Source organism: Aquila chrysaetos, chromosome 10 (genome assembly GCF_900496995.4).
Source record: "Aquila chrysaetos chrysaetos chromosome 10, bAquChr1.4, whole genome shotgun sequence".
Classification (NCBI taxonomy): Eukaryota; Metazoa; Chordata; class Aves; order Accipitriformes; family Accipitridae; genus Aquila; species Aquila chrysaetos.
The window spans coordinates 13,022,135-13,046,899 of NC_044013.1; the positions used below are offsets into that span (position 1 = coordinate 13,022,135).

A 24,765-nucleotide genomic window follows, 5' to 3' on the forward strand; every position below is an offset into this window, starting at 1 on the left:
AGGTGGGAGATTACTGGTGAGCCATTCATTCCTTAAAAGTTGTTCTGGTGGGAACAGCAGAAAGTAAGTTTATTAACAAAGTCATGTTTCTATCAGAACTGCATATGGGGCATGCACAGAAAACATGTTTTCTGGACATCGAGAAGGCTCTGCAGGAGAGCAGATGTTGTTTGGGGCTCTTGTCAGGTAGATGCTCTGCTGAGGGTATCGGTGTTTTTTTGCTGCAGGTTCTTCTGGTGACCAACTCTATTAAAACAATGGGAGGGAGAAAGGATGTTGCAAATAATGGAAGAGAACAATTCTGGCACACATAGCTTCCTCTTCACAAAGCTGCTTTTCCCTTGAGGCAATATATCTTGCGTCTTATGGGAAGGAAATCTTACAGTATAAAAGGAAGTCTGAACTGCTTACCAGTGAATTTAGAAGCCTAGAAGTTGGATTCATTTTATGAAGAGATAATATGGGTCCTGTTCGAGTACATTAGGGAAGCTTTTTTAAGATGCATCTCCAAAAACAGGAGAACTATGGGAATCACTTCTTTAAAATAGTATGTGTGTGTAGCTTATGTTAATATTCCTGGAACCTTAGGGGATGTATGCTCAGCAAAATGAAGGTGTTCAGAGAACAAAAGCAGCAGAGAGAAGGCATCTTTAGCCTGAGCTGCTTGGCAGGACAGAACATGGGAGGATGGCTTTATGTTCTTGGGGATGCCTGTGACGTGGGTTAGAGTGGTCCGAGGGCTGTCCTCGCTTTGCTCTCCTGCAATAGCTCCTGAGGGGCTGTTCTGCCTCCAAGAATAGCTGGCACATTGCAGTGCTCTAATTATGCTTGTTTTCCTGCCATATCTCCTGCACTGGGAACGGCGTGCCTTCTGCAGGCTTTGCTGCCCAAAGGCTGCCCGCCTGCCGGGTTTGCTCCATGGCAGCCCCGCTGCTGCAGATTTACAGCTCCCTATTGTGTATCAGGGTAAAAAGCAGGGTCTGTCGAAAAGTTTGCAATCTTTTAGCCCTTCCCCAGTGCTCTTTTCTCTTCCCGTTCCCCTCAATTAAAATAAAGGCATGGGGAGAGAGAGGGAAAGAAAGCAGAGTTGAATTTCTATGACTAGCACAAGTGGTGAAGTCCAGATAACTTCAGTGGGCATATCCACAAGGATATTTTATGCAGACCTTAGCAAGCTGAAAAACAACAAACAAAAAAAGGGGGGGAAAAAGCCGCTAGAATCCTTCTGAAGAATTTCTGCATTTTCTGCAGAGTACATAATTGAAGGGGATTTTTTTGATAAAGGCTAAATTGTGTATGGGCATGAAAAATTCAGCAGGGAATTTAAGCCATTTCCAAACCACATGAAACATTAAACATTTTGCTCAAGAATAGCTTGAAGATGGCGTGCATCATCCCAAGCTTTAAGCAGTCATCTGATTTTTCTCTTGCAAATGTTAAATATATAGCAAAGGAGAGCCAAAGTAGGTTTTATCTTCTTTCTCGTGATGAGTGCAGAGCCATTGCCTTGAAAGATTTTGCTGGCTGACCTGACACACACCTTTGTTTACCTATCTTGGCTAGATGATTTTAGCTGCAACATTTTGAAGAACTAGGGGAGCAGATATCAGTGCTGCAGTCGGAGCATGCCATCCTGTGCTTGTGATCAGCTCCAGCCTTGGGCTCTTGTCTGAGTGGCTCTCAAACTAGCCTTTTAAATCCAGTGGAATTAAAGATTTTAATCAAGCAAGATGCTAATCACCATGACATGATGTGATATATATGGCCCAATAAGGATATACAGTAAATCTCTCAGTCTTTTGAAAGCAGAGAATCCCGTTCCTTAAATGATCTTCAACATCCACATTTAGGTTTTGCCTAGATGTGGTACTGGATTTTAAAGCTAGGTTATGCCTGTATTTTTAAATTTAAAATTCTTCCTTTGTGTAGAAAGATTGGCTAATTTCAGATCATTCTCAGGTGTGTTCTTGATTACTTCTTGTTTTCATGAGAGCCCAGGTACCCAAACATGCCATGTTTTCTCTTTAAATAAGGTTGTTATTCACTCGGGTGTCTTTCGTCAAGGAAATCTGACTGTGATTGTTTAAATCCTCTAGGAATGAGCTTTGCTTTTGCATAAAGCAGTCACCTTGGATGACTGCATGCAACAAGTCATGCATTGCAAAATTGCAGTGTGAGTTTTCAAAACCTGCTGTTGCTTGGTTTCGTTTAGCAAAGCTGGTTAGTACTCTCCAAAGGATGTTTCTCCTCTTCTCTAGGCAGACACCAGGGCCATGACTCTCAAGTTTGTCTCACTGTGCCAAAGATGGTCTTCTAAGAAAACTCTGCACCCTTAAATATCTCAGCATGCACTCTTACTGGGGCAGACAGCATGCTTTCTCACTGTTATGCTGTAAAAACACCACATTGGCAAGCAGCAACACAACCTTCTCATTATTTCACTTGGGACTGGAAAAAGGCAAGAGAGTAGTGATAGTCCTCAGCTCCAGGACACTGCTTAGGTCATGGCGGAGATCTAGACCAGGGGCTGGGTACAACCAGTCTGCTACAGAAAGCCCTAACCTTGAGCAGTGTGGAGACAAGCCAGACCAGAGAAGTTGGCCCAGAAGACACTTCTCTTCTTGTTGTCATTCATGAAGAAAGTAGAGACATTGGCTACAAAATTCTCAGAGCTCAGGGAGACTGGGCTAATAAGCAGCTCCGAATGGCGTGGGCTCCATGATTCATCATAAAGCCTCAGTACATCAGGCATCTCTGTGCACTAAAATAATTTCCGAGCAAAGCACCTGCCTGGGTTCTGTCTGGCTCTTTGCACTTGCTTGTAATGTCAAATTGGAAGTTGTTCTCCTTCCTGCAGCATCTTCTATCTGATGGAGGAAAATGTCTACTCTTTCAATCTCACTGATGGAGGGTTTTTTGTTAGAAGGTGAGATGGATCATCCATTCTTCCCCTGTGCTGCTAAGTGCTGTCTCCTTCCAATTCACTGTTCCAGACATGTGCTTGTGGTAGCATGGGGAGATGCATATGTTACAGTGAATAACCTTTGTATGTCACTACAGGCATCAGCAGGCCTCAAAGTATGATAGAGGTTTTTGTGCTCGTAGAAGATTTATCCTCTTCTCTTGCTCCCTGAGCACACACTCAAACAATATATCCATTTTAATTGTTTTCTGAGAGGTTATTAATATTGGAGTGGGGATTTAGAATGAAGATCAATCATTAATCTGAAAAGAATGGATTTGCACTTCCCTGCAGCAAGGCTGGAAAAGAAGTTAGGACGAAAGAAAATCAAGAGGCATTCCCCACCTAACCTAATTTATTTTTTTTTTGCCTAAAATTGTCCAAGTAACTCTGAGGGAAACCCAAACCTTAGAGTGAATCATAGAATCATAGAATGGTTTGGGTTGGAAGGGACCTTAAAGATCATCTAGTTCCAACAACCTGCCATGGGCAGGGGCATGTTCCACTAGACCAGGCTGCTCAAAGCCCCATCCAACCCGGCCTTGAACACTTCCAGGGATGGGGCATCCACAACCTCTCTGGGCAACTTGTTCCAGTGCCTCACCACCCTCACAGTGAAGAACTTCTTCCTAAAATCTAGTCTAAATCTACCCTCTTTCAGTTTAAAGCCACTACCCTTCTCCTGTCATGAACATGCCCTTGTAAAAAGTTCCTCTCCGGCTTTCTTGTAGGCCCCCTTTAGGTACTGGAGGCTGCTATAAGGTCTCCCTGGAGCCTTCTCTTCTCCAGGCTGAACAACCCTAACTCTCTCAGCCTGTCTTCATAGGAGAGGTGCTCCAGCCCTCTGGTCATTTTCATGGCCCTCCTCTGGACTCGCTCCAACAGGTCCATGTCCTTCTCATGTCGGGGGCCCCAGAGCTGAATGCAGTACTCCAGGTGGGGTCTCACGAGAGCAGAGCAGAGGGGGAGAATCACCTCCCTCGACCTGCTGGTCATGCTTCTTTTGATGCAGCCCAGGATACAGTTGGCTTTCTTGGCTGCAAGTGCACATTGCTAGCTCATACTCAGTTTTTCATCCACTAATACCCCTAAGTCCTTCTCCTCAGGGCTATTCTCAATCCAGTCATCACCCAGCCTGTATTTGTGCTTGGGATTCGTGAAGATTTCAGAAGTCCAGCCTAGAAACTGTAGCAGTATGTTACTACAGTTTGTTATCATTTTTTTTCCACAACATTTCATTTCAAGAATAAAATGTCTGCCTTTTCAAACAAAACCACAATCTTTGAAGAAGATTTTAATTTTCTTCCGCATTTTTCCTTTTAACAATGTCCACAAATATTTCAGTAATTCATTTTCTGTTAGTTAAATAGAAAAGTTTTAATTCAGTCTGAAAACTGTCTTGCACAGGTTTCTCTACACCAAATCATTGACCCTGCTTTTGGTGGGGTATGTTTTACTGCACGGGCGCCCTCTCAGTTACCCTGGGCTGCTGTCAGACCTTAATACTTTTTCTCTGGAAGAGAGGCACCATATCCTGAGCAGAGTTACAGTAAAACTGCTGATTTGATCAACTGCTTTCTCAGAATGGTCAGCAGTTCGGAATGTGTGCTTCGATAACTACAATACCATGGTCATTCCTGCTGGAAATGCAAGATGAGAGCCACGTGTCCCCCAAAACCAGCACAGGTACCATGCTGCCACCATTTATCCCTGCTTCTATTCTGAGAATAGGCAGTCTGCTTGGGTCAGTTTAGGGAGTGAATTTTAATATCATCAGTGTCGTGAATGTGAATGTCATTCTCATCCTTGGGAAGTCCTTTCTGTGCCTCTGTCATTCACTTCTTCCTCGCCCACTTTAGGATACTCCTGATGGGAAGTGCTCTCTCTCCTCTTGCTTTCCCCACCACGCTGCTGGGATTTTGTGGAACATGGAAAACATAAATGTAGTTACTTATCTAAAAAGTCAGTTTAGCATGTTGTTTCCTAACCAGTTCCTTTGTTGAATTATGCAAAAGTGTAAATTTTAAAGCATTTCAGCTCAAAATATGGCAATAACTGCACATGTAAGTGTGTATAGTAACTTTGGGGTGTTGGGCAGTGATCCTTGGTTCAGAAAGCTTATGCATCAGTGTTTTAGGGTAAAATTCAGCTCAAAGAGAAAGCCTGCACAATTTTTTTTCTCCTCTGCCTTCTCTGTTATCCAGAAGTACAGTAGAAAAGATGTAGAGCACCTCCAGGTGGAATCTACCCAGGGGAAGATATACCTCCCCCTCCCCCCCCTTTTTTTTCTTTTTTCTTTTGGTTATAATCCCATTTCTCTTCCATGGTCTAGCCAGATCATGTGTGACATTTCTAGTAGGTACCAGCGAAAGGAACCAAACTCCCTTCACAAAAACCACCACCACTCCATATAAATATATATTAAACCACCACCACTCCATATAAATATATATTTATATAAATTTATATACGGAGATACAAAGCATTAGTTATTTACTTTGGAAGAAGATGGTAGAGGTGAATTCTATTTATCCAACATTTAATTTTATCTGAAATTATCTTCAGGGATTAAGGATGTAATTTATTATTCAACTGTTACACTGGTGAATAAGAAAGTGATTAATTTTGTAGCAGGAGGAAAATCTAGCTACTTTTTCTGGTCCCCAGTAGCACTGACTAATTGCAATAGAAGGAAGAAAGCCAGGGCTGTTTGTATTGCTGAAAACAGTGAACTAAGACACATCTGATAAAGACACATGTTTTGCTTTAATCTTTCCAAGTTTGGATGTTTATGAGAGTTACATAGAGAGGGGTGGGGAAGAGGATGGGAGGAACTAAATGAGCCAGTTTGAAAATCAGTTTATGGGGGGTTGGTTTGATCAGTTCATCTGAGAGCCATACATGCATTTCCTACTTGGTGTTTTTGCTCCAGTTTCTCAAGCCAGCAGCAGAAGACTTTGTGAAGAGGACACTTTGCAAGAAGATTGACCCCATCACATGGGGAAATGGTCTGGTTACGGCAGTGGTTTTTGTTGCCCCTCTCCTTTGTGTGCTGGGCAAGCAGAATCGATCCAGTGCTTCCAGAAGTTCTGCAGCACGAACCACTGCTGGCTCCGAGGCTCAAGCCAAGGCTGCAGCACATTGGGTTTCCTCTGACCACTCAGATTGCAATTCATCTCCAAAGTGGAAAAACAACACAAAAACAGTTATAGGCAAAGATGAGTCTGAGATTGCTTAAAACTTGTTGGCTGCAGCTTCCAGAACTTGAGGAATTCCCTTGGCAGTAAAGAGCTCTGGGAGGTGTTTTTTTGTGATCTGTGCAGTGTTTTGTATTTCATCACTAGGCACAGAGAGTGTTTGGTTGGAGATAAGAAAGGATGTATGTGAAGGACACGGTCCCCATCTTCCCTGGCTGCCTCCTCAGGGGAGAAAGCTGACCGAAAATCCAGATTCATTTTGATTGTGCCATGCAACAACAGCCAGGGAGAACAAGGTCTTAATCCAGTGGTGTAGCTCTTTTTTTTTTTCTTTTTCAACTCCTTCACAACAGCCCTCTTTAGTAAATTAATGCATATGTCAACTCTTGTCAGGAGCTCTTAGCAATAAGCAAATGAGTTGAACACCATAATCTAATAAACAAACAGATAACCTGTTTTGGTTTTGTTCTGAGCGAGGCAGCGTTTCCCTTCTGGAGTTGTTTCATGGATCTTTAGCTCTGCAGAGGAGAGGGATGGTGTGTCGGAATGCAGCCCATGTTTCCCCTCTGAGGACAGGGTTTGCTCTTCTGACTTAGATGCCCTGATTTCCAGCATATTTCCAGTTGTTTGTGTTGAAATCTTTCCATCTCAGCAGGCTGTTTGCTATCATTTTTTTTTTAATTATTTGGAACTACTTTTGTTCCCATTATTGGACCTGAGCAGCTGCAACCAAAAGCAGGATCTCATTGTACTAATTGCTGTACAGACCAAGTAAGACGGACTCTATCCTTATGTCTACAAATAAACACTGGAGAGAAGGCAAAGGAAGGCTTTACGTGCCCATGGACAGAGGGACAGTGAGACTAGGTGACATCCCCAAAGTCCTACAAGAAGTCTATGACAAGGAACAGTACTTAGAGCTTTTCTGTTAATCTTATGGCTCTTCTTCCTCCTTCTATTTTAGCACAGATTTTAATTAAAGTTTTACAGTGCCGTGGGCTGTTTCTTGCATTGGGTCAACTTTAGTCCTTCACTAAGCTTTAGTAAAGTACTGATTTATTTTCCATAGAGCTGAGTTCCGATACTAGCAGACCTCTCCTCTAAGCAGATATCAGCGTTACAGAGATAACCGTTACATATAATGTGATCTGAGCAGGAGCAGAACTGGCTTATTTGCATCATGTTTACAAAACAGGTTTCTGAGGTGAGCAAAGTAAGTCATCTCTATTGCAGAGAGGTCAGTGTGGGACATTAGCTGGAATGCTTTGCCCCAAAGTCATATGGAAAAATAAGTTGAAGAATCAAAATGCAGCCTTTTATTGATGCCTTTGTACTTAGCAGCATGTATCGTAAGCGTACGATGTATAGGATGTTCAGCTTATGTGCATGGGGGAAAACAACCCGGCATGTGGATATACCTGCTTCCCCCTACCCTGCAACCATTGGGGCTGCAGTAGCATCGGTTGCATTTTGCTGGGAAGGATGGCACGGCTAGGTGTCTACAGACACAAGCTGAATAAAAACGCAGTCTCATAAAAAAAAAAACCACGTTGTTTTCACAATGAGGGGCATCCACTGTGGCGAAGTGGCTGAGATTTTGCATAATTTGGGGAACTGAGCCCTTGTTTTCTACTCTCGTGCTAATTACTGCCTTTGGGGTGTTTTGAGAGGGAGGTCAGTGAGTTCTGACATGAACCATAGTTGGGTGGGATTTTCCCCACTGGTGACCAGAGCTGGAGTGAAAGATCTGTGTACAGGACTCTAAAGATAGCATCCGTTTGTGCTAAATCAAGTTGCTCAATAAAAGCTGCATCACTTGAACTGAGCCTGGCGTGGTGTGCCAATGCCGCTCCTTTTAGCGGTCACAAACTTGTAGGCAATGCAAGGGGTCCAGCTCCAGTCCCGCTGAAGCAGCTGGCTATGCCTAAATGGTGGTAAAACCTAGTTACCTCTTGAGAGGTGGAAAAAAATGGCTTTTGAGCTGCTGCCTCAGCTCAAACCCAAATGTCAAAGCAGCCATTGTTGGATCTCCCCATTGGCACTCTCCCACATGGCTCCTCTGTCCCCATCAGAGTCTCATCTGCTACTCCTGAAAGCTTTAGTACCTTTTTCTGGCTCTAGTAATGCTGGAAGAAATCCAGAGTGATTCCAATGGAGCTATTTTGGATTTGCGTTAGCAGGAGGAATTGTACCTAGAGGTTTTAAGTTAAGCGCATGGTCATTTTTCCTCTGTATATTTAACCACCGAAGTTAATTAACATTTGAAAGTTTCACAGGCTGCTTCTTTCATTATCTCAGCTAGCTATGGTAAAAGGCAGCGTGGCAGGAGGGTGGTAGTCTGGCTGAAGTTGTACAGATAGGAAAATGCTGGGGATTGTTTCCAATGAATCCCAGGGGTTTGGGTAGTCGGATGGTGGGATGAAGGTGAAGGTGAGGATGCATAAGCTGCCATGGTGCACGTTACCTATTGACTTTCCATGTAGTAAACAAAATTACTAGATAATTGTTGGCGTGTGGTTTTTTTTCTTATTTGAAGAGAATATTTTAAGCAGGACTGCTATTCATAGTCCTGAACTGTAGGGGACTAATGTTCCTGTTCTCCAGCTGGGAGAAACTAATTCAACATCTTGTGTTGTAAACACTCACTCATTTTAACTGATTACACCTCCAATGTTCCTCAAATCACTAAAATTACTAATTGCTATTCCTTACACATCAGAGAGTGAATCCTGAATAATTAACCCCAAATAAAATTAGATGAATTGGCCCTTTTAATTAGAATCCCTGCTGCTGTTTGTTCTGAGCTTCCTTTTCTTACTGTTAAGAGACTTTTAGAATGATTAAAACTGTTTAAGACTTAAACAGCCAGTGACCTTTTAATACAATATAAATCCATAAAAGCAATATTTCAGCTAGCAGGTGGTGAAGTAAATTTTCAGTGCAACTACCTGACAGACTCAGTATTCCTTTTTTAAACGCTGAGGATGAAATTAGCCAGTGGTTTTTTTTTTTTTTTTCTCCCTCCTGCTTATTAATACAGTAGCTGATTACCAAAAGTAGTTCAAATGGTAGGATTAGTGATTGGTAAGAGAGTGGTAATTTAAACAGTACTTTGGGTTGGTGGAGATGCTTTATTTTAGGAACTACAGCCCAATGTGGTATATTTAGGTAGATTGTGGAGCTGGTGTGTAATCATGCGATGGTTCCCCCTGCACTGACGTGGTGTTGGTGACCCTTCACGACATGGTTTTGATCAAGGATGCACCAACACAAATCATGATCTTAATCGTGTGCTTTCCTTGTCCAGTCTTGTGTGTTAAATACAGATGTTACAGGAAAATGTTCGTTTTGGGAAACTTAGTAAGACATGTGTTCACACCTAAGAGCCACCAGGTCATATCTAGCTGAAGTTTTCTATAAAAATCCTGTGGCGTCACTTTTGCAGTATGAAGTTTCCCAGACCACTTAGTAATACTGCGATACTCTGCAGGTTTTTGCAGTGGTTATTGTGGAATACAGGTTTATGGTAGCCTCGATCAAAAGGATTTTAGCCCAGTGCTAAACGAATTAGGGCTTAAGTGTAAATCTTCATTGTTTCAATGTAGATCACCCTCAAATTGCAAATTTTGGCTTTCTGCAGTAGAGGTAAATACTTGACCGAGCAATGGCAAGTGCCTGTATCTGCTCAGTGCTTTGCCAAATGGAGTCTGTTTGGATCAGAATGGAAACACATCAGTGGGGGTTTGCTCCATCTCTGTCTTTAGTCTGGTCTCTGAGTCAGGGGCGAGCTGTGTTTTTCAGGTGATTAAAACTGATTCTGAACCAGCTTCAGAGTCAGAAATTATCAAGATGAAGATGAGAAAGGGTTATTTTTGTTTGGAAGGAGAAAAATGAAAAACATCTGGGCATATAGTCTTCAGATGTCAGCCAGAGATCTGGGAAGACCAGTGTGAACCCTGTTTTGTTGGTTGATAGCTTTCATTAAGTTATTGTTTTAGGGAAAAATATGGTGTTTTGCTTTTTTGTGTTTCTGAGGGTTTTTCCCCCAGACAGTCTCTTCTTACTGAACATATGAGATCTTCTTCATGTCTAGAAGTTTCAAAGCTGCAAATCTTCATGTCTAAACAACTGTGTCAGTCAAGGGGGGAGGCACTGTGCTGCAATTCATTTGTTGACTGGCAGATATATCTCCCTGAAGACAAAGGCTTGAGACACGAGCCTGATCCTGCAAAAAACCCTGAAATGCACTTAAAAATTTAAAGGTTAGACTGTAAGTGAGAAAGGTGCTTGGTGCATGAGGCAGGATGTTTGTCTCAGCTTGTACTTGTACCCAGAAGGCATCAGGCAGCCAATGACAAAAATCTTAAGAGTTTCTAGTCAGCCTGACAGGCTTGTGCTGATGTAGATGTCTGTTAAGGCTTTGAACAATTTTTTATTCGTACATTTGAAAAGTAAGGAGAAATTTGGGGGAAGAGAGGAGTAAAACCTTGCAAATGCATCTGCATGGCACAGATCTGATCGGACCCAGAAGCCGGGCTGGGGCTTGGGAGGCATCACTTCTGCCTATGGCTCTGCTATAGTTTCCCAACATAGCCATGACGGACTCACTTAATTTCTGTCTAGTTACTTGTATGTAAAATATCGGGGAGAGCATTACCAGTGCTGGTGGTATCACCTCTCATGGTTGCACTGGGTGATGCTCCAGTGCAGGAGCAGGCACGGGTGCTGAGAGAAGAGCTGAGAGCTGCGGTTTCACGGTGCGTTGCGCCATTGTATCTGAAATAACCAAGCTGGCGCATGTGTCGCACTGCGCAGCCCCTTTGTAGGTTGACTCACGGTCTTCACAGCTGTAAGAAGAAGAAATGAGTAGCTGGCGCAACGAGGAGTGTTTATTTTCTCCTCTCAACGTATGGTAATGGGTAGAGATTTCTCATCGCAAGAGCTGAAGGCAGGCCGTGCCACGATGCAAGGAGGGGCAGGATGCGGCTCCCTGCCTGCAAACGTGCCTCCCCCAGGCTGCCTCTGTGGGGGGACTTGCCGTAGGAAGGTACTTTCACCTGCCTTAAAGTATAAATTGCCTTCTGGAGGTGCCTTGATGTCTCTCCGTTGACGAAGCAGGGTGCAGGCACTCTTAAGTACCTCCAAGTGTTGGGGCTGATGCCAGGTGAATGTCAACCAAAATACCAGTCTCGGTGCTGAGCAGTAATCAATACTAATAAGACTTTTGCCCATCTTATCCCTTATTCACGGAGGGGCAGCAGGGTTAAATCAGTCAGGAGAGGTTGAGCACTCAGGGTGGGATGTGTCCTCCACCAGCCCATGGTTAACTCTGGTAACCCCAGAGCCCCATTTCTCCCGCAGTTGCTGGTGCATCCATGCGGACCAGGGGATGGTCCCTTCCCCAGACGGCTCCCCACGTAGCTGGCTGGCACTGGAGGGGTCAGCAGTGGGTGGCAGTGATACGCTCTGCCTGCATATGGACTTTTCTGCTTCCTCCCACGGCTTGCCGGCTCTAAGCAAGTGAAATCTGGCTTGCAAAGCTTCGGGGGTGAGGGAAGGTCCCTGAGGTGCATTGTAGGGAGAGCCTGCTTAAAGGGAGTGTAGGCTTGCTTTCAGCTTTTTTTCCTCCTTCACTCCTTCCAACGTAGACCTGTTTCTTCCACATGTCATCTAAAACCGTACGCTGCTCAGGACACAGATTTTACAGTCTTTGCATGCTTCCCTCTCTGCCGGAGGGAGGCTTCCAGCAATGCCAATAATAATAATACAGTAACAGCTTTCCCTCCTGCATCCGAGGGAATACTCTCCCGCGAGTGCAGTGGGAACAGCATCGGGTCCTATGGCTGTGTGTGGGAAAGAGGAAAGTGCAGTGGCAGAATAAATAACTAAAGCTGTGAAGGAGAAAAGTCCATCTGTTCGCAGAGGACCAGGAAAAGGCCAAACATCTGCAAGGTCCCCCCAGTTCATCAGGCATCTGCTCTCTGCTTCCCAGTCTAAAAACCTTCCCATTTGTGGGGACAGCGGAGCCAGCAGCTTATCTGACACATAGGACAGAGTCAGCAGAGCTGGGCTGGGATGCAGTAAAGCCAGCTGTCTCCTACTGCAAAGAAAAGTGTTTTCTTCCAAACTCTAGAAAAGGGCTTTTCTCTGTTTCTGTCCTTTGCTCCTTTTCTGGAAAATCTTGCCAATGTTTTTTTCTTTCGGGAGGAACAGATCTTCCAAAGGGGCAAAATGGTATTTGTTTTGTGTTTGTTCTAGCAGTCATTGTTTTCCCCTTCTCTTATAGCAGTTGTTATTTTTCCCTTCTGTTTGTGCACAAACCCTGTCCTTTTCTTTATCTCGTCCCCTTCAGCACAGTCTATGCCATGATTTTGCTTAGGTGTTTTGAAGGGTTGTAATAAAGCAAGAGTGTCTGACTAATGTGCTGTGCAGGGAGATGAGTCTTTGGCTTCAGAGCTGGGACTAACTGGAGAAACATCATCTGAAGTGTATTCTTTGGGAAGTATGTGTCCGCTGGAGTTGAATTTGTTTGCAGAATCACATTGGTTGGTTGGAGAGTCATTTTCAGAGCAAAGGAGAAAAGTTTACTTAGCACTCAAACATCCCAGCATTTTTTAGAACTAAACACCAAGATATTAATTTAAAAATATTTCTTCTTTTCTTTTTACTCTGTATTGTATTTCATATGATTTGAAATAAAAGATTGGATTAATTATAGGGCAAAGAGGAGGATACTGCAGATGTTATTGGACATAATTTAAAAAAAAAAAATCAGTCTTGAACTCTGTAGTATCATGAGCCAGTAGGTTTCACGGGATTTTATGTATTGGAGCAACATGGTTGTCTTAAATTAGTTTTCAGTGTGTTGTTTTCGAACTGTCTTTTTGCATCTGTATTTAGGATGATACTTTCTAAGGGATTCAGAGGGGGTTTTTTGAGTCCTATCCATGCTCACTTCAGGGAAAATGGGAAGAAATTACTTTCCTGGGAAATAAGTTCCCTAAAAGTCCTAGGGGGAGTTTGTGCCTTTTAGAGAGTGATTTGAAATCAAGCAGAAAAGCTTTCCAGGGCTGCAGACCCATCTGCTTCCCACGGCAAATAGCATGAAGGTGCCGTGCCGGCGGTGCTGCCCAGCTGGTGCCCGTGCCTGGGCACAGGTGGTCCAGAGGACTGTGGGTCACTGGGGTTTGGCTCAGCACCTCTCCGAGCGGTTTGGAGCCTGCTCGTTGGTATTTGGGGATGGCGCCGAGGGCCTGTACCTGGGACGCAGTGTGGCACTTTGTGGAGATGTGGAGGGTCAAGTAGGGAGTCCATGTTTCCTCCCCAAAGGGTTAAAACCCTCCAAAAGCAACAGTTCCTATACATGTGAAATATCCCACTTTTACTCCTCTTGAACTTCCATCCCAGATGCTGCACACAGGAGAGGCAACAGCAAACAGCTCTACTTGCAGCATCAAGCTTTATGAGAAGAAATAAAAATATACCAAAGTGGTCCAAATTACAGGCAGCTGCCTCCCCAGGAGCCAAATCCAGTGCTAATGGCAAATGCCCTTTTTTCCATCCTTAGGGGGTGCTTTCAGAGCCTGGTGTCCTGCTGCCCACAGCCTGTGCTGCTCTGTCCTTGTTTTCTCCTCCGTGCTCCCACCTCCCATGAAGTTCTCAAGGAGAGGTCTCCCATCCCTACGCTAAGCTGGATGGCTTCACAGCCAGTATGCTGCTTTGTTTTCACATCAGCACTTTTGGAAGTTTAAGATGAGCAAATTAAAGTGTAGATATTTTGGACATCAGCCCTATGTAAAAAGCCTCCTCAGAGTTAAAAGAGGTGGATACTTCTGAGCTTGCACCTGGCCCATCACGTGGCTGTTTTCACTGAGAAGAGCCTGTGATCTTCCCAGCAGTTCTTTATAGGAAGCTGTGAGGTCCCTATAGGAAAAGGGAGATGCAGAGAGCATGGCTGCCTGCCAACAGCAGGGATGCAGGAGATGGGTTGGTCTAGATTTCGGGCTCCAGCTCCAGCCCTCCATGTATCCTCTGCAACAGGGAATCCCTGCTTTTAGACAGCAGACAGTGCTGTCTTTCTAATGATCAAGAAGAGCTGGCATAATTTAGCACGCAAGGGGGGTGAATTGGATGGGATCCATTGCAAGGCTGGACACGGGGTGTTCATTATTGCAAGTTTTGTAGTTGCATGCAGCAGGTTTGAGATGCGAGCTTCTATCTGTGGGGCTGGTTGTTGGTGCCTTCAGGCTTTGTGGCAAGTCACCTTCTGGTGGTGACCCCTTCTGTGGGGTCTGAGCACCTCGAAGCGATCTGCCAACGTTACCAAGCTGTCGTAGCCATCTCCTGAAGCAGCGAGGGGTGCAGCTGAGCATTTAATGGTTAAATGATATGTTACTTCCTGTGCCACAAAACCGATGGCAGAGCTGTGAACATTGCAGGGTTCATCCTGATCATCCCTGTCATGATGTGGGGAAATGCTGGTGAGTCTAAGTTCTCCCATTTTCTCTCCTAGGGGACTTCCTTCCTCCACCCCCACCTCCTGTGGATGACCTCGGGAACATCACATCATCACAAGGTGCCTTTCCCCCCCCACCCGCTCTGGATGACGTTACTTTCAATGTGCAGGTAGGAAGAGAAGAATTTCATCATTCATGCAGAACTGATCCAAAAATTGTGGAAATGAATGGATGATAATAAAATGAGGTGGCAAAGTGCTGTGGTTAGAAATCATGTGTCAGGAACAACCAAGTCAGCTTTAGCAAGCTGTGTTTCCCAAGTAGGGAATATTTCCATTCAAAACTTGCAAAGCTATTAAAGGATTTTTCCCATCCGGCTTGAATTAGAAGACTAATTGCCTTATGTCCTTGTGATGGCGGATGGGAGTGAAACCTTCCCAGAATGAATTGTTTTCTGGAAGGGCCATGTCTTTCATGGACCATGGAGAGACTTTAGGGCAGTAATCTGATCCTAAAAGTGCTTTGTTTAGAAGCCTAAAATTAAGTGGAGCAAATAAGCCCTGGCCCAGGCTCCAGTGATGTCACTTGAGACCCTTTTCACCCCCTTTTTGCTGACTTGGATCCTCTAGATTTGCCATCTGGATGAAAGTGCAACTTCAAAGATGCATCAGGTGATGATGGCATGTCCTGTGTGGATAGGGACATGCCTTGAACACCTTTGAAAGGTATGAACACCTTTATGCAGACATCGCCAGCTTGCCTGGGGTGCCAGGTACTCTTGTGTTAGCTCAGGCACATTCAAGACAGGTATATTCAGACTGCAGGGACAGGCTGTCAAGGTGATCAGGAATTGAGGAGCTGATCTTGCCAGTGGAGACCAGAAGAGTTTGGCTTGTTAGCTGAGCAAAAGTAAGGCCAAGGAGGGGGTATGGTTGCAAATTTGAAGTACCTTTGGGGAATAAGCACCAGAGAAGAAGAAATGTTTCAGCTCTGGGTGAGTGTTGGTGCAGGAAGAGGAGAGGGTGAGCTTGCCAGAAGTACCTTCATGCTGGTGTTTGGCAAGTTTCTAAGCACCGAGGCTGCAAAGGTCTGGAAGAGCCTTCTGGGAGGAGGAGTGAGAGCAAAGCGAGCCTAATCTAGGTTTGAGGCTGATGACAGTTGTGTAACCACATATCCACAGCCATGGGGCTGCCCTTGATGACCCTGGAAGGTTGTGGCAGTCCTGTGTCCTTCAGTGGATTTGAACCTGAGAATAGGCTAGTGGGCAGACGTTAAACAGGGTTCAAGAGACCTGACTTAGTTCCTGACCCCACCACAAACTCTAGAGTCAATTCGTCTACTTTATGCCTCTATAAAAAGAAAACATTTCCCTCCCTCGTGGGCTTCCTGTGATCTCTTGCCTGTGGCGAGATGTTCAGATGCTATCACAAAGTCTCAGCGTGTTCCTGCAACCAGTTCAGCATTACAAGCAGCCTTTGAGAGGGAAGGGGTTAATGAGGATTGTGTTCTCCCTTGCCAGGAAAGGCTGCAGCCATCAGGGACATTAGCCAAGTGCGGAGCATGGCTTTTTCCCAGCCTTGGGGGAATGAAGTAATTCCCCAGCAAGTGTTGTTCTGTCTCTTATCTCTCCGAGAAGAATGGACCCCATGGGAGCAGGGGAGCTTCCAGACCGTCCTGGGAAGCGGCGATGCAGCAGGCTCCTGGCGAGGGCAGAGTCCTGCCTGCACGGCTGCCTGCGCAGGAGCCTGGGCAGCGGCAAGGGGTTGCGGCACCTCACGTGCTTCTCTGGGGTCAGGCTTCCCCCTTGCTGGGTCGCCCAAGGAGGGGACCTCGCCGTGTTTATTGGAAGGGGCTCGTTTCTTCGGCTCCTCATGCCTCCCTTCTGCGATGGGTCCAAAGATGTGCCTGAGCCACTCAGGGCTGTCACTGGGACGTGCCCCGTGGTAGAACCACTCGACGGGGTGGCTCTTCCCCGCTGAGCTCATGAAATTGCTATTTGTCACACCCTTTCTCTCTGGCTTTGGGAAGCTGGGGCTAGAGCCATGTTCACAGCATTGGGTTTTGGCAGGAGAGCGAGATTCCTTCGTGTGGTGTCCTGTTTGGAGGAAGGCAAGCCTACCAGCCATACCCCAGCACTCCTGCCTGTCATGACCCCCAGATGTACTCTGTGCAGCGAGCACGGGTCCCTGCCTTTAATCTGTGCTCTCTTGTCACCTTTTTCCCCTTTCTTTTCCCTTCCATCCTCTGAAGGAGATTGGGAGCAGACAAAAGCCAGGGCTAAGTCAGGAGCCAACGGGTCTCGTGCTGCAAGATCAGCTCCTTATCTTGCAGGAGCAGCAAAAGCCATGCTGATGCAAGACGTAAGGCCCGAGAGATGAGGGAAAAGGGCAGGTGGCGATGGAGAAAGCTGCTCGACGCCTTTGTGCATTGTTGAATGCACAATGATTGTTGAACACAATCATTTTCACAACTCTGGGCAGAGGCTCCTGTGCCGAAGGAGCAGAACAAACGGTGGCTGTGTTCCTTCTGCTGTGAATCCTTTCTCAGCCCTCAGGACATGGTTGCCTGAAGGCAGGGATCTCATGAGCATGTGTTGGATGGGGCTCCACCAAACTAAAGCCAAGCCTGATTCTGCTCTCCGATGCCAGGCCACTTAATTTCCATGCCTCAGTTTCCCCGTTGCTGGATGTAAGTGCTGGAGCAGATGACCCTCTCCTGAGCAAGGACCAGATCTGAGGCTGCTGCCTGGGGCGGTTCGGCTCCTGCAGGCCTGGTGCGAGCCCTCCAGATTTACTCCAGAGTTTGAAATTTATCTGCTCCAGCAAATCGGCCCCTTTACAACAGAATTTCTCTCTGGATGGCAGAGTGCTGATGACAGCTTATGAAATATGTGTGCTGTGGCTCCAGGTAAAGCTTTTTATACTAGGTGTTAAGTTGATGAGGGCAGCAGAATATATATATGTTTAGTTTATTATCATTTTGTGCGTTAGTGTTAGCAGAAAGTAAAAGCTGCACAGTTGTAGCTTAAGAGCAGCAGTTAAAATAATAATGCCCAGTTTTCATAGGCCTGTTTATCTCTGGATCTCTGTTTGGACAGTGGAACTGGCCACTTAGGATCAGATCCAAAAAGGTACTTTAGTATCTGACTTCCCTTGAGGTGCTTATGCTCCCATGGCAATAAGAAGAGGACTGGGTTGTGAAATACCTTTGCAGCAGATCTGGCACTTTCTTGTAATTTCTGTTTTCCCATCTAGATCCGTCATATTTGGATTCACAGCAGGGCTAGGGAGGAAAAGGGAAGGAAATTTAAACTGTTTTCTTATAAACTGTAACGCTTTTTAAAAAAAAGAAAAGGAAATGTTTATTTTAAAAAAGAGTGCATTGGGGCTGGGGGAGAGTTGTGTTGGGAAGTTCCCGTTCAGCTGAAGTCAGCCGGCGAAGGCGAGGGCTTGTTCCCAGAATGGTGGTGAGGGCGCGGTGATGGCGTGTTTGACAAATAAGGACATGAGCAAAGAGCCTTTTGCCACGTTGGCTTGGGCTCAGTTTAAAAGAGAAAAAAAAAATAAATCCTGGATGGGAAGAAAAATGAAATCACTGTTTGTCAAAGGGAAATAGATAGATCTGGGAGGGAGGGAGGCAGATTTTATTTTTTTTTTTTTTTGCCTTCTAGTTTCAAAACAGGCATTCTGCCCAGGCCAGAGAAAGCAAAGTGAAAAACTCTCTTAAGCAACCTCTCGAGTGCCCTTGTTTGCTCAGAGAGAGGGACCCTTGCTCATGGCGCCAGCAGTTTCTTCCTTCCTCGCCAGGCAGGGTTGCTCAGGGATGGGGACTGCGCACAGCAGTGTGAAAAGCCGATCCCTACCCTGCGTCCCGTCGCCGGGAAGGCTGGCTCTGGAGCCGTGTGTGCTACGGGGGCATCTCGATAAGCTGTATTGCGGGGGCTTCACATCTCCACTGGCTTTGGAATAACCAGTTCTCCTTAAAGGAGGGGTTCAGAGTCCAGCGTTTTGTGTTGGGGCAGGACCGGGGTGGCTCAGAGCAGATGTGACCCTCCACTGCGGACCTGCCAATGGCCACCTTGGAAAAACATGCATTTGTGAATCGCTGCTAATTACCCGCAGGTGCTGCATCTGCAGTATGGATCCGATTTTCATTTGGGACCCTAGATGCTACTGCAACACGGAAAGGAGAGGATTGTATTCAGCTGGGAGATCGCCCTTTCCCAACAACCCCTGGCTGTTATCAGTGTGTTTTTTATTGACAGGCCACAAAACACTTTACAAAAGAAATACCAGTCTCTCCCTGATAAGAAAGCTGAAGCAGGGAAAGTGCTTTGCCTAGGTCACAGGCTGACCAGCAGCAGGCTAAAAATAGGACCTAGATCTCCTGCGTCCCAGAGCAATTCTGTCTGCTACATTGCACCGCCTCATTACTGTAAGAACTGTGAATTAATAAGTGAACACCATCAGCGGCTGAAAACAGTAAGAATTTGGGATATGCCAAAGAGGATGTGTAGAAGTGGTTTAGGACAGGGGTTAGAGTGAAGAAACAGTCAGACTTTGAACAGTTGCATGAAGTGCAATATAAAATAGTTTAATATACCAGTTCTTGTTATAACCACCTATGTGTGGAGGGGCTGCAGTGCTGCAGCTACGTGGGCAGGGAACTGTTCCCATGTTCAGACCTAGTGGACTCAATGGTTGTATCATCCTGTTGCGATACGCAGAAAATGAGCCAAAGGGCTCAAATTCCTATTGCCAAGGAATTTTGGAAGGAGAAATGCCGAAACGCAGTCTGAAGGCATATGCGCCTTCCTCTGCAAGGCTGTTCAGAGGAGACCCGGCTCGCTTCTACCTAGCGCTCACGCCTGGGAGAAGGTGGGAACGTGTTGATAGATGCGAGCAGCGAGAGCCTCATCCTTGTTACGGAGGAGGTTGCCAGGCATTTTGCTGTCTGACTCCCTCCTGGCGAGCGGCGGCAGTGGTGCCTCTTCGTGGGCTGTGACTCACCAGCTAAGGCAACAGCCGGAATGGAGGAATTTTTTTTTTTATATTTTTTTTTTTTTAATTTTGGGTGCACATATTGACAAATAGTTGGGGAGGGAAGAGCGTGATTTTTGCCTACAGGGGGTGCTGCCTTAAATAGCACGTCTCCTGCTCAGCGGCGTGGCAGCTGGGCTCTGCCTGGGTGCTGGGTTTGCTTTAAATCAATCGCCTGCCTTTGAATGTTTGGAGAAGCTGAAAAGGCCAAAGAGAGCAGAACATGTGTTCAGCCTCCCTCTAGTGCTAGATTTTGTTAATCATCAGGATTATTGGCCTGGGTGTAGGTGCTCGCTGGTGAGGAACATCGGTAATGCAGCGCAGCTCTAGCTGCCCGCAGGGCTGCCTGGCTCCGGGCAAGCAGCGGTAGCTCCCAGTGACTCTGTAAATAAAGCCATAGTCTGTGTGTATCACTTGCCATTTGAGATCCAGCTTTTGCAGATTTCTGGAACTCCTAACCTGATTCATTAAAATCCATGTGATAAGCAACTGCCTTTTATCTAAATTGAAGCTGTGTCCAACAGTATAAATAAATTACCTGGTAATGTTAACCCTCTTACTCAAACCTTGGCTTTGCAGGAATGCTTTTGATCTGTCTCCCTTCTTCTGCCTTCCTCGTGTGTTTGAGAAACAGGAATGTGCTGTGCTCTGAATTAGACTTGAACAAATAACATGTATGCTCTCTGCATGTTTAAACGCTCACAGGGTCTCTACAGGTCAATACACGTTTGCTCTATAATAGGGGTTTCTAGGCACTAAGGTGTGAAAAATCAGTAATATGAAGTCTGTATATGATGATGAATATCTGGATGCCTGATAGATAAAATGCATGTTTTTCTCGTATGCATATATATATACATACTATATATGTGTATGAGAAATGCATAATGAGTGGGGATATAGAGCAGACCTCCATGTTATTAGGGAGCAAGCGTGCACATTTTATCCCTGCTGCTTTTTTATCCCTTTCTGTGGGTAGCATGACCAGTAGATCCAGGATCACAAGAAAAAAGGAACACTGAGCATTTCTTTCAGGCAGCTCTTGATGCAACCCATCTTATACGCATGTTTGTTTTACAATGCCAAACCACATTCTATTTTAAATCTTTAATGAACCTCTGTTCCCATCTGTGTAACTTTCCAATCCTTACTCTCTTCAGAATAGACAAAGATGCTTATTATAAACCACAAATTTTACTGAAAGGGTAAACTGGAAAAGTTTTAATTGTACGGCGTAAGCCTGCCATTCACCTCTCTGCCTGCCTATTAATATCTTGGCAATGTTATAATGCAATACAGCCTTTAATAGCTAAACCTCTCGGCAAGGGCTACAAAGGAAGCAGGGATCCAAACAGTTAACTGCTCATTATTTTCATCATGCTTATTACTGTGTTATTTAATGTATTTGTTATGTTATTATTTAATATAGTAACACAGCACGCAGGATGCGCCAGGACCTGCACTGGTGCACACTCGTGCCTTCTCTGGGAGGAGGGTTATGACTGAGGCTGGGAGACGCTTTTGGAGATGGAACAGAGCGGCTTTTGATAATCTGCTATACAGCGGGTGATGAGGTGAGGGAGCAGAAGAAAGCAAAAGCCTAATACAGATCATATGTAAATAAGGGTATGGGACCATCTAAGAAGTTGTGATAGGAAACAGAAAGGTCAGAGATGTTGCTGATTACGATGTTCAGAGATCATCAAGCTAAAACCATCGCAGGTTAATACACAGGGTAGTGTTATGCACATGTGCCGGCTTGGGTCCAAACAACGGGCTGTGGTCCCCCAGTGCTGGGCCCAAGGTTACAAGCCCTGCTGGGCACCTCCTGGCTCGTGTGGGTGTCTTTGTGGGACACTGTCACACTGCCGGTGCTGGAATGAGGTTCACTGCTGGCACCTGCAGAGAGGTTAATCTGTAACCTGGATTATCCGCCCGTGGATAATAGAGACATGAATGTGGAAAGTAATAGGGGAGGCATGGATAGCATGCAGAAAAAGGAGCCAATTTTATCCTGTCAGAGCTAGTATCGGCCTGTGACAGACAAAAAGGAAGCAAAAACATCATTGTATCCAAGGTAGAATTATTTAAGCAGAGGGAAAATAAAAAGATAATGATGATGTGGGAATTCTCCCATCAAAGCAGATGAGCTGAGTGATGGAAGAGAGTGAGGTAACATGATCAGAATTGAAGAAATTTCCATTCTTCTCGTTTCTGAGTGCTATTCAAATCTTCTGTTGGATTAGCAGGTCCTAGGAAAGATCTCTTGCAAGATCGGTTGCTCCTGTGTCAAATCTTGGGTAGCCTGTGTTGCATTAGGGAACTGTAATGCAGAGGCAAGACTAAGACAGGCAGACTGTCAGTAGCAAGAAGGAATTCTAAAAATTGCAGCAGACAAACTATTACGCCTTTTCTATGAAGCTGGCTGGGATTGGAAGATGTGGTTTAGAAAGTCAAAGTCTTTCCATGCAGCTTGAGCATGGTGGTAGGCTGGAACGTGATAGAGCAGACAGAGCCAGATTCCCACCTTGGTTTTGGTGCTTTTAAGTACTGTGAGGCTGTGCGGTACAGAAATGAGCTTTGGTCAAACAAGATGAAAGGAAATACAGCTATACTGATTGGAGAATCCAATAGTCTGTCTAAATGCAGTTTTAAAGCCCTGGAGTAGTTCAAGGAGTAGGGCAAACTTCATTCTATTTTTGATGCAAATTTTGCCTGGCAGTAATGAGATGTGGATATGGAGAAGTTGTGAGAGCATCTAATTTCCAAGAATGGAAGTGGCTGAGATGCAGGTTCCTGTCTCTGTTTTTCAGTTTCCATTGCTGGTGAAAAACAGCTTCAGCTGCCATGACGGGTGGTTTTGTTGTCAGAAAATATTGCCTCTGTGAAGAACGTGCGGCACAGTGTCTGAGCAAGCTGAAAAGTGGCAGAAATACCAATGAGAAATGTTGTTGTAGCCAGAGCTGGAGGAATTTGTTCCAGGACAGAAGGGCAGGCATGATTTTAAGTGTCTGCTGCCATTAAACTCCATCTTTGCAGGACCATTCCCTACAGTTGTATTTTTCAGATTTGATTTGCTGGTGAAAATGCAGGATGTTGATTAGCTTTAACACACAAAGAACAGGTAAGGAAGAGCATCTGGAAAACATCATACGATGTTTTTAGTGTTGTTTTTAGTGGTGTGAGAAGTAAAATAGAAATGTTTGGGAAAGCTGTAGCAACTCAAAGCGTTGCTGAAGCCAGCAAGTGACAGCTCCACCAGAGGTGCTGTAGAAACTCCTCTCATTCAACAGTCCTGAGCTACGGCTCCTTCCCTCTCCATCTCCTCATCTCCACATCTCTCTTTTGCCATGGAAACAGCCTCATGTCTTGTCACGTCCCAGGTCTAGCCTTCCTCTTCAGCTCTGTTACTCCACTCACTCCTGAGTCACTCTCCCCTTCCTCCCCCTGTCTCTGGCTCTGCAAATTCCCCTGGTTCTGCCCTGCAATACCTTTCTGTGTGTTCCCAAAAGATGCCACTGCCGAGGTCTGTGCAGACGTTCGGGCATCAGCGCTTCCCGTGGGTAGTGGTAGGGCTGCCCTCTGGGAGCGGCGTTTGGTCGATGCTAAGGTCAAGTGAGCCTCTTAAAGACATTCAGGTAGGGAATGTACTTTCTGTGCAGAAGTAAATCCCGTTTGGCTTCTGTGGCTGTGTTGGCCCCAAGCAGAAATACAGTTAAAAGATATTTTCCTGACGTCTCGTGCACTGGGGACACATTTTCCGATACATGAATTCTTATTGGAAAAGAACAACTTACATTCATTTATTTGCATATGGACGGTATCAAAATAAACCTTGAAGCTCACCCGGGAGGCATCTGCACACTGGGGATACTCTCTGCAACAGGGTTTTGCAGCAGTCTCTGGGCAGTGCAAGTTATTCATTGTTCCCCTTTCTGTGTAATTCAGGTCCTTTTTCTTCAGCTGAGGTACTCGATTAGGAAATGCGTGGAAGGTAAGGTGTCCGAACGAGAGGAGGAGGTTGTTAAAAAAGAAAGAAAACCCACGTTCATCCAGCCAAGTCAAATACCAGACACACATCTGGCAGCCTTGAAGGGAAGGTAAAAGTGGGCCTAATGGTTTGGAAAATGAGGTTGCAAACTTCTAGAAGGCAAGGACCTTCCTCCGTGAATCAGAACTGTGGGGCTGGCCCAGCCGAGTCTTGCCCACCCCATGGACTGCAACCATTAACCGCCCGAAAAACATGTGGACTGAGGCAGAGTCCAGATTTTCCTCCTCTCAACTTTGAGAGAAATATACTAGATTTTTTATATGACTCATTTCTGCAGAAGCCAAACCCAAGCCATTGACTTTCATGTAGTCTTATACATCCATTTTGCTGACATTTTGCCAGGCTTGCTGGGAGATTCTTGAATCCTTGCAAATGTTTTGGCACGCACCCCTTCCTATTACAGCAAAACAAGCAAACAAATTCAGAAGTATGTTATATGTTTAACTTCTGCACTTGGAGCTTATTCAGGCGGTGAAAATTGACTGGCCAATTTTAATTTTACTTTTTTTTTCAGTGGTGATTTCCTAATAGCTTCATAGCCCATGTTCAGGATTGCTTTCTCAAATTCAGAGAAGCTTGACTGTGTGCTTAAACTTCATTAAAGTTGATAGAACTTAAGCACACGTGTAAAATTAAGCATATGCTTATGTTTTATACAGCCTTTTTGCAGGTGACACAAGCAGCTGCATATGGGTTTCCAACATGTGATTAAATTCCAAAAGGAGTTTTTAAAAACAGTTTTAGTCAACCTTAATTTTCTGAAATTGGTAGCTTTAACAAAACCTATCTTTTTTGATTAAAATTGCCTGAGATGTGTCCCTTTTTAAAAGCTCTTCATTTAACTGTCACAATATAGTCTTGTGTGGGATAGAGTTTGTTCATGCAAATTTAATTTCCAGTTAAAGTGGTACAAACAAAAAGTGATTTCAATAGATCTTTATGAACGTGGCAGTGCTGTTGCTTTCTCACCTCTGCCGATGTGGGGGCCAGGCAGAGCCATTAAATTGTCAGCTGTGCCCTTCTGCGTATTGCAGATCATAAAGCTTCGCCCAGTCACCCA

General features: G+C 45.1%; 1 protein-coding gene across 17 annotated transcripts in view; it reads left to right on the forward strand.

Moving 5' to 3' along the window:
• Nucleotides 1-24,765, forward strand: part of LOC115347044 (LIM domain containing preferred translocation partner in lipoma) — a 353,563-nt gene that overhangs the window by 148,707 nt on the left and 180,091 nt on the right. For 16 of the 17 annotated variants that reach the window (XR_005933430.1, XM_030027920.1, XM_030027918.1 and 13 more), the window contains one exon: nucleotides 14,672-14,784. Coding sequence is in view for 15 of the 17 variants with exons in the window: in XM_030027920.1 (XP_029883780.1) it covers nucleotides 14,672-14,784 (113 nt within the window). In the remaining 2 variants the exon portion in view is untranslated. Of the gene's footprint in view, nucleotides 1-14,671; nucleotides 14,785-23,624; nucleotides 23,755-24,765 lie in introns of those variants that run through there. The other variant, XM_041126885.1, reaches the window with a different exon arrangement.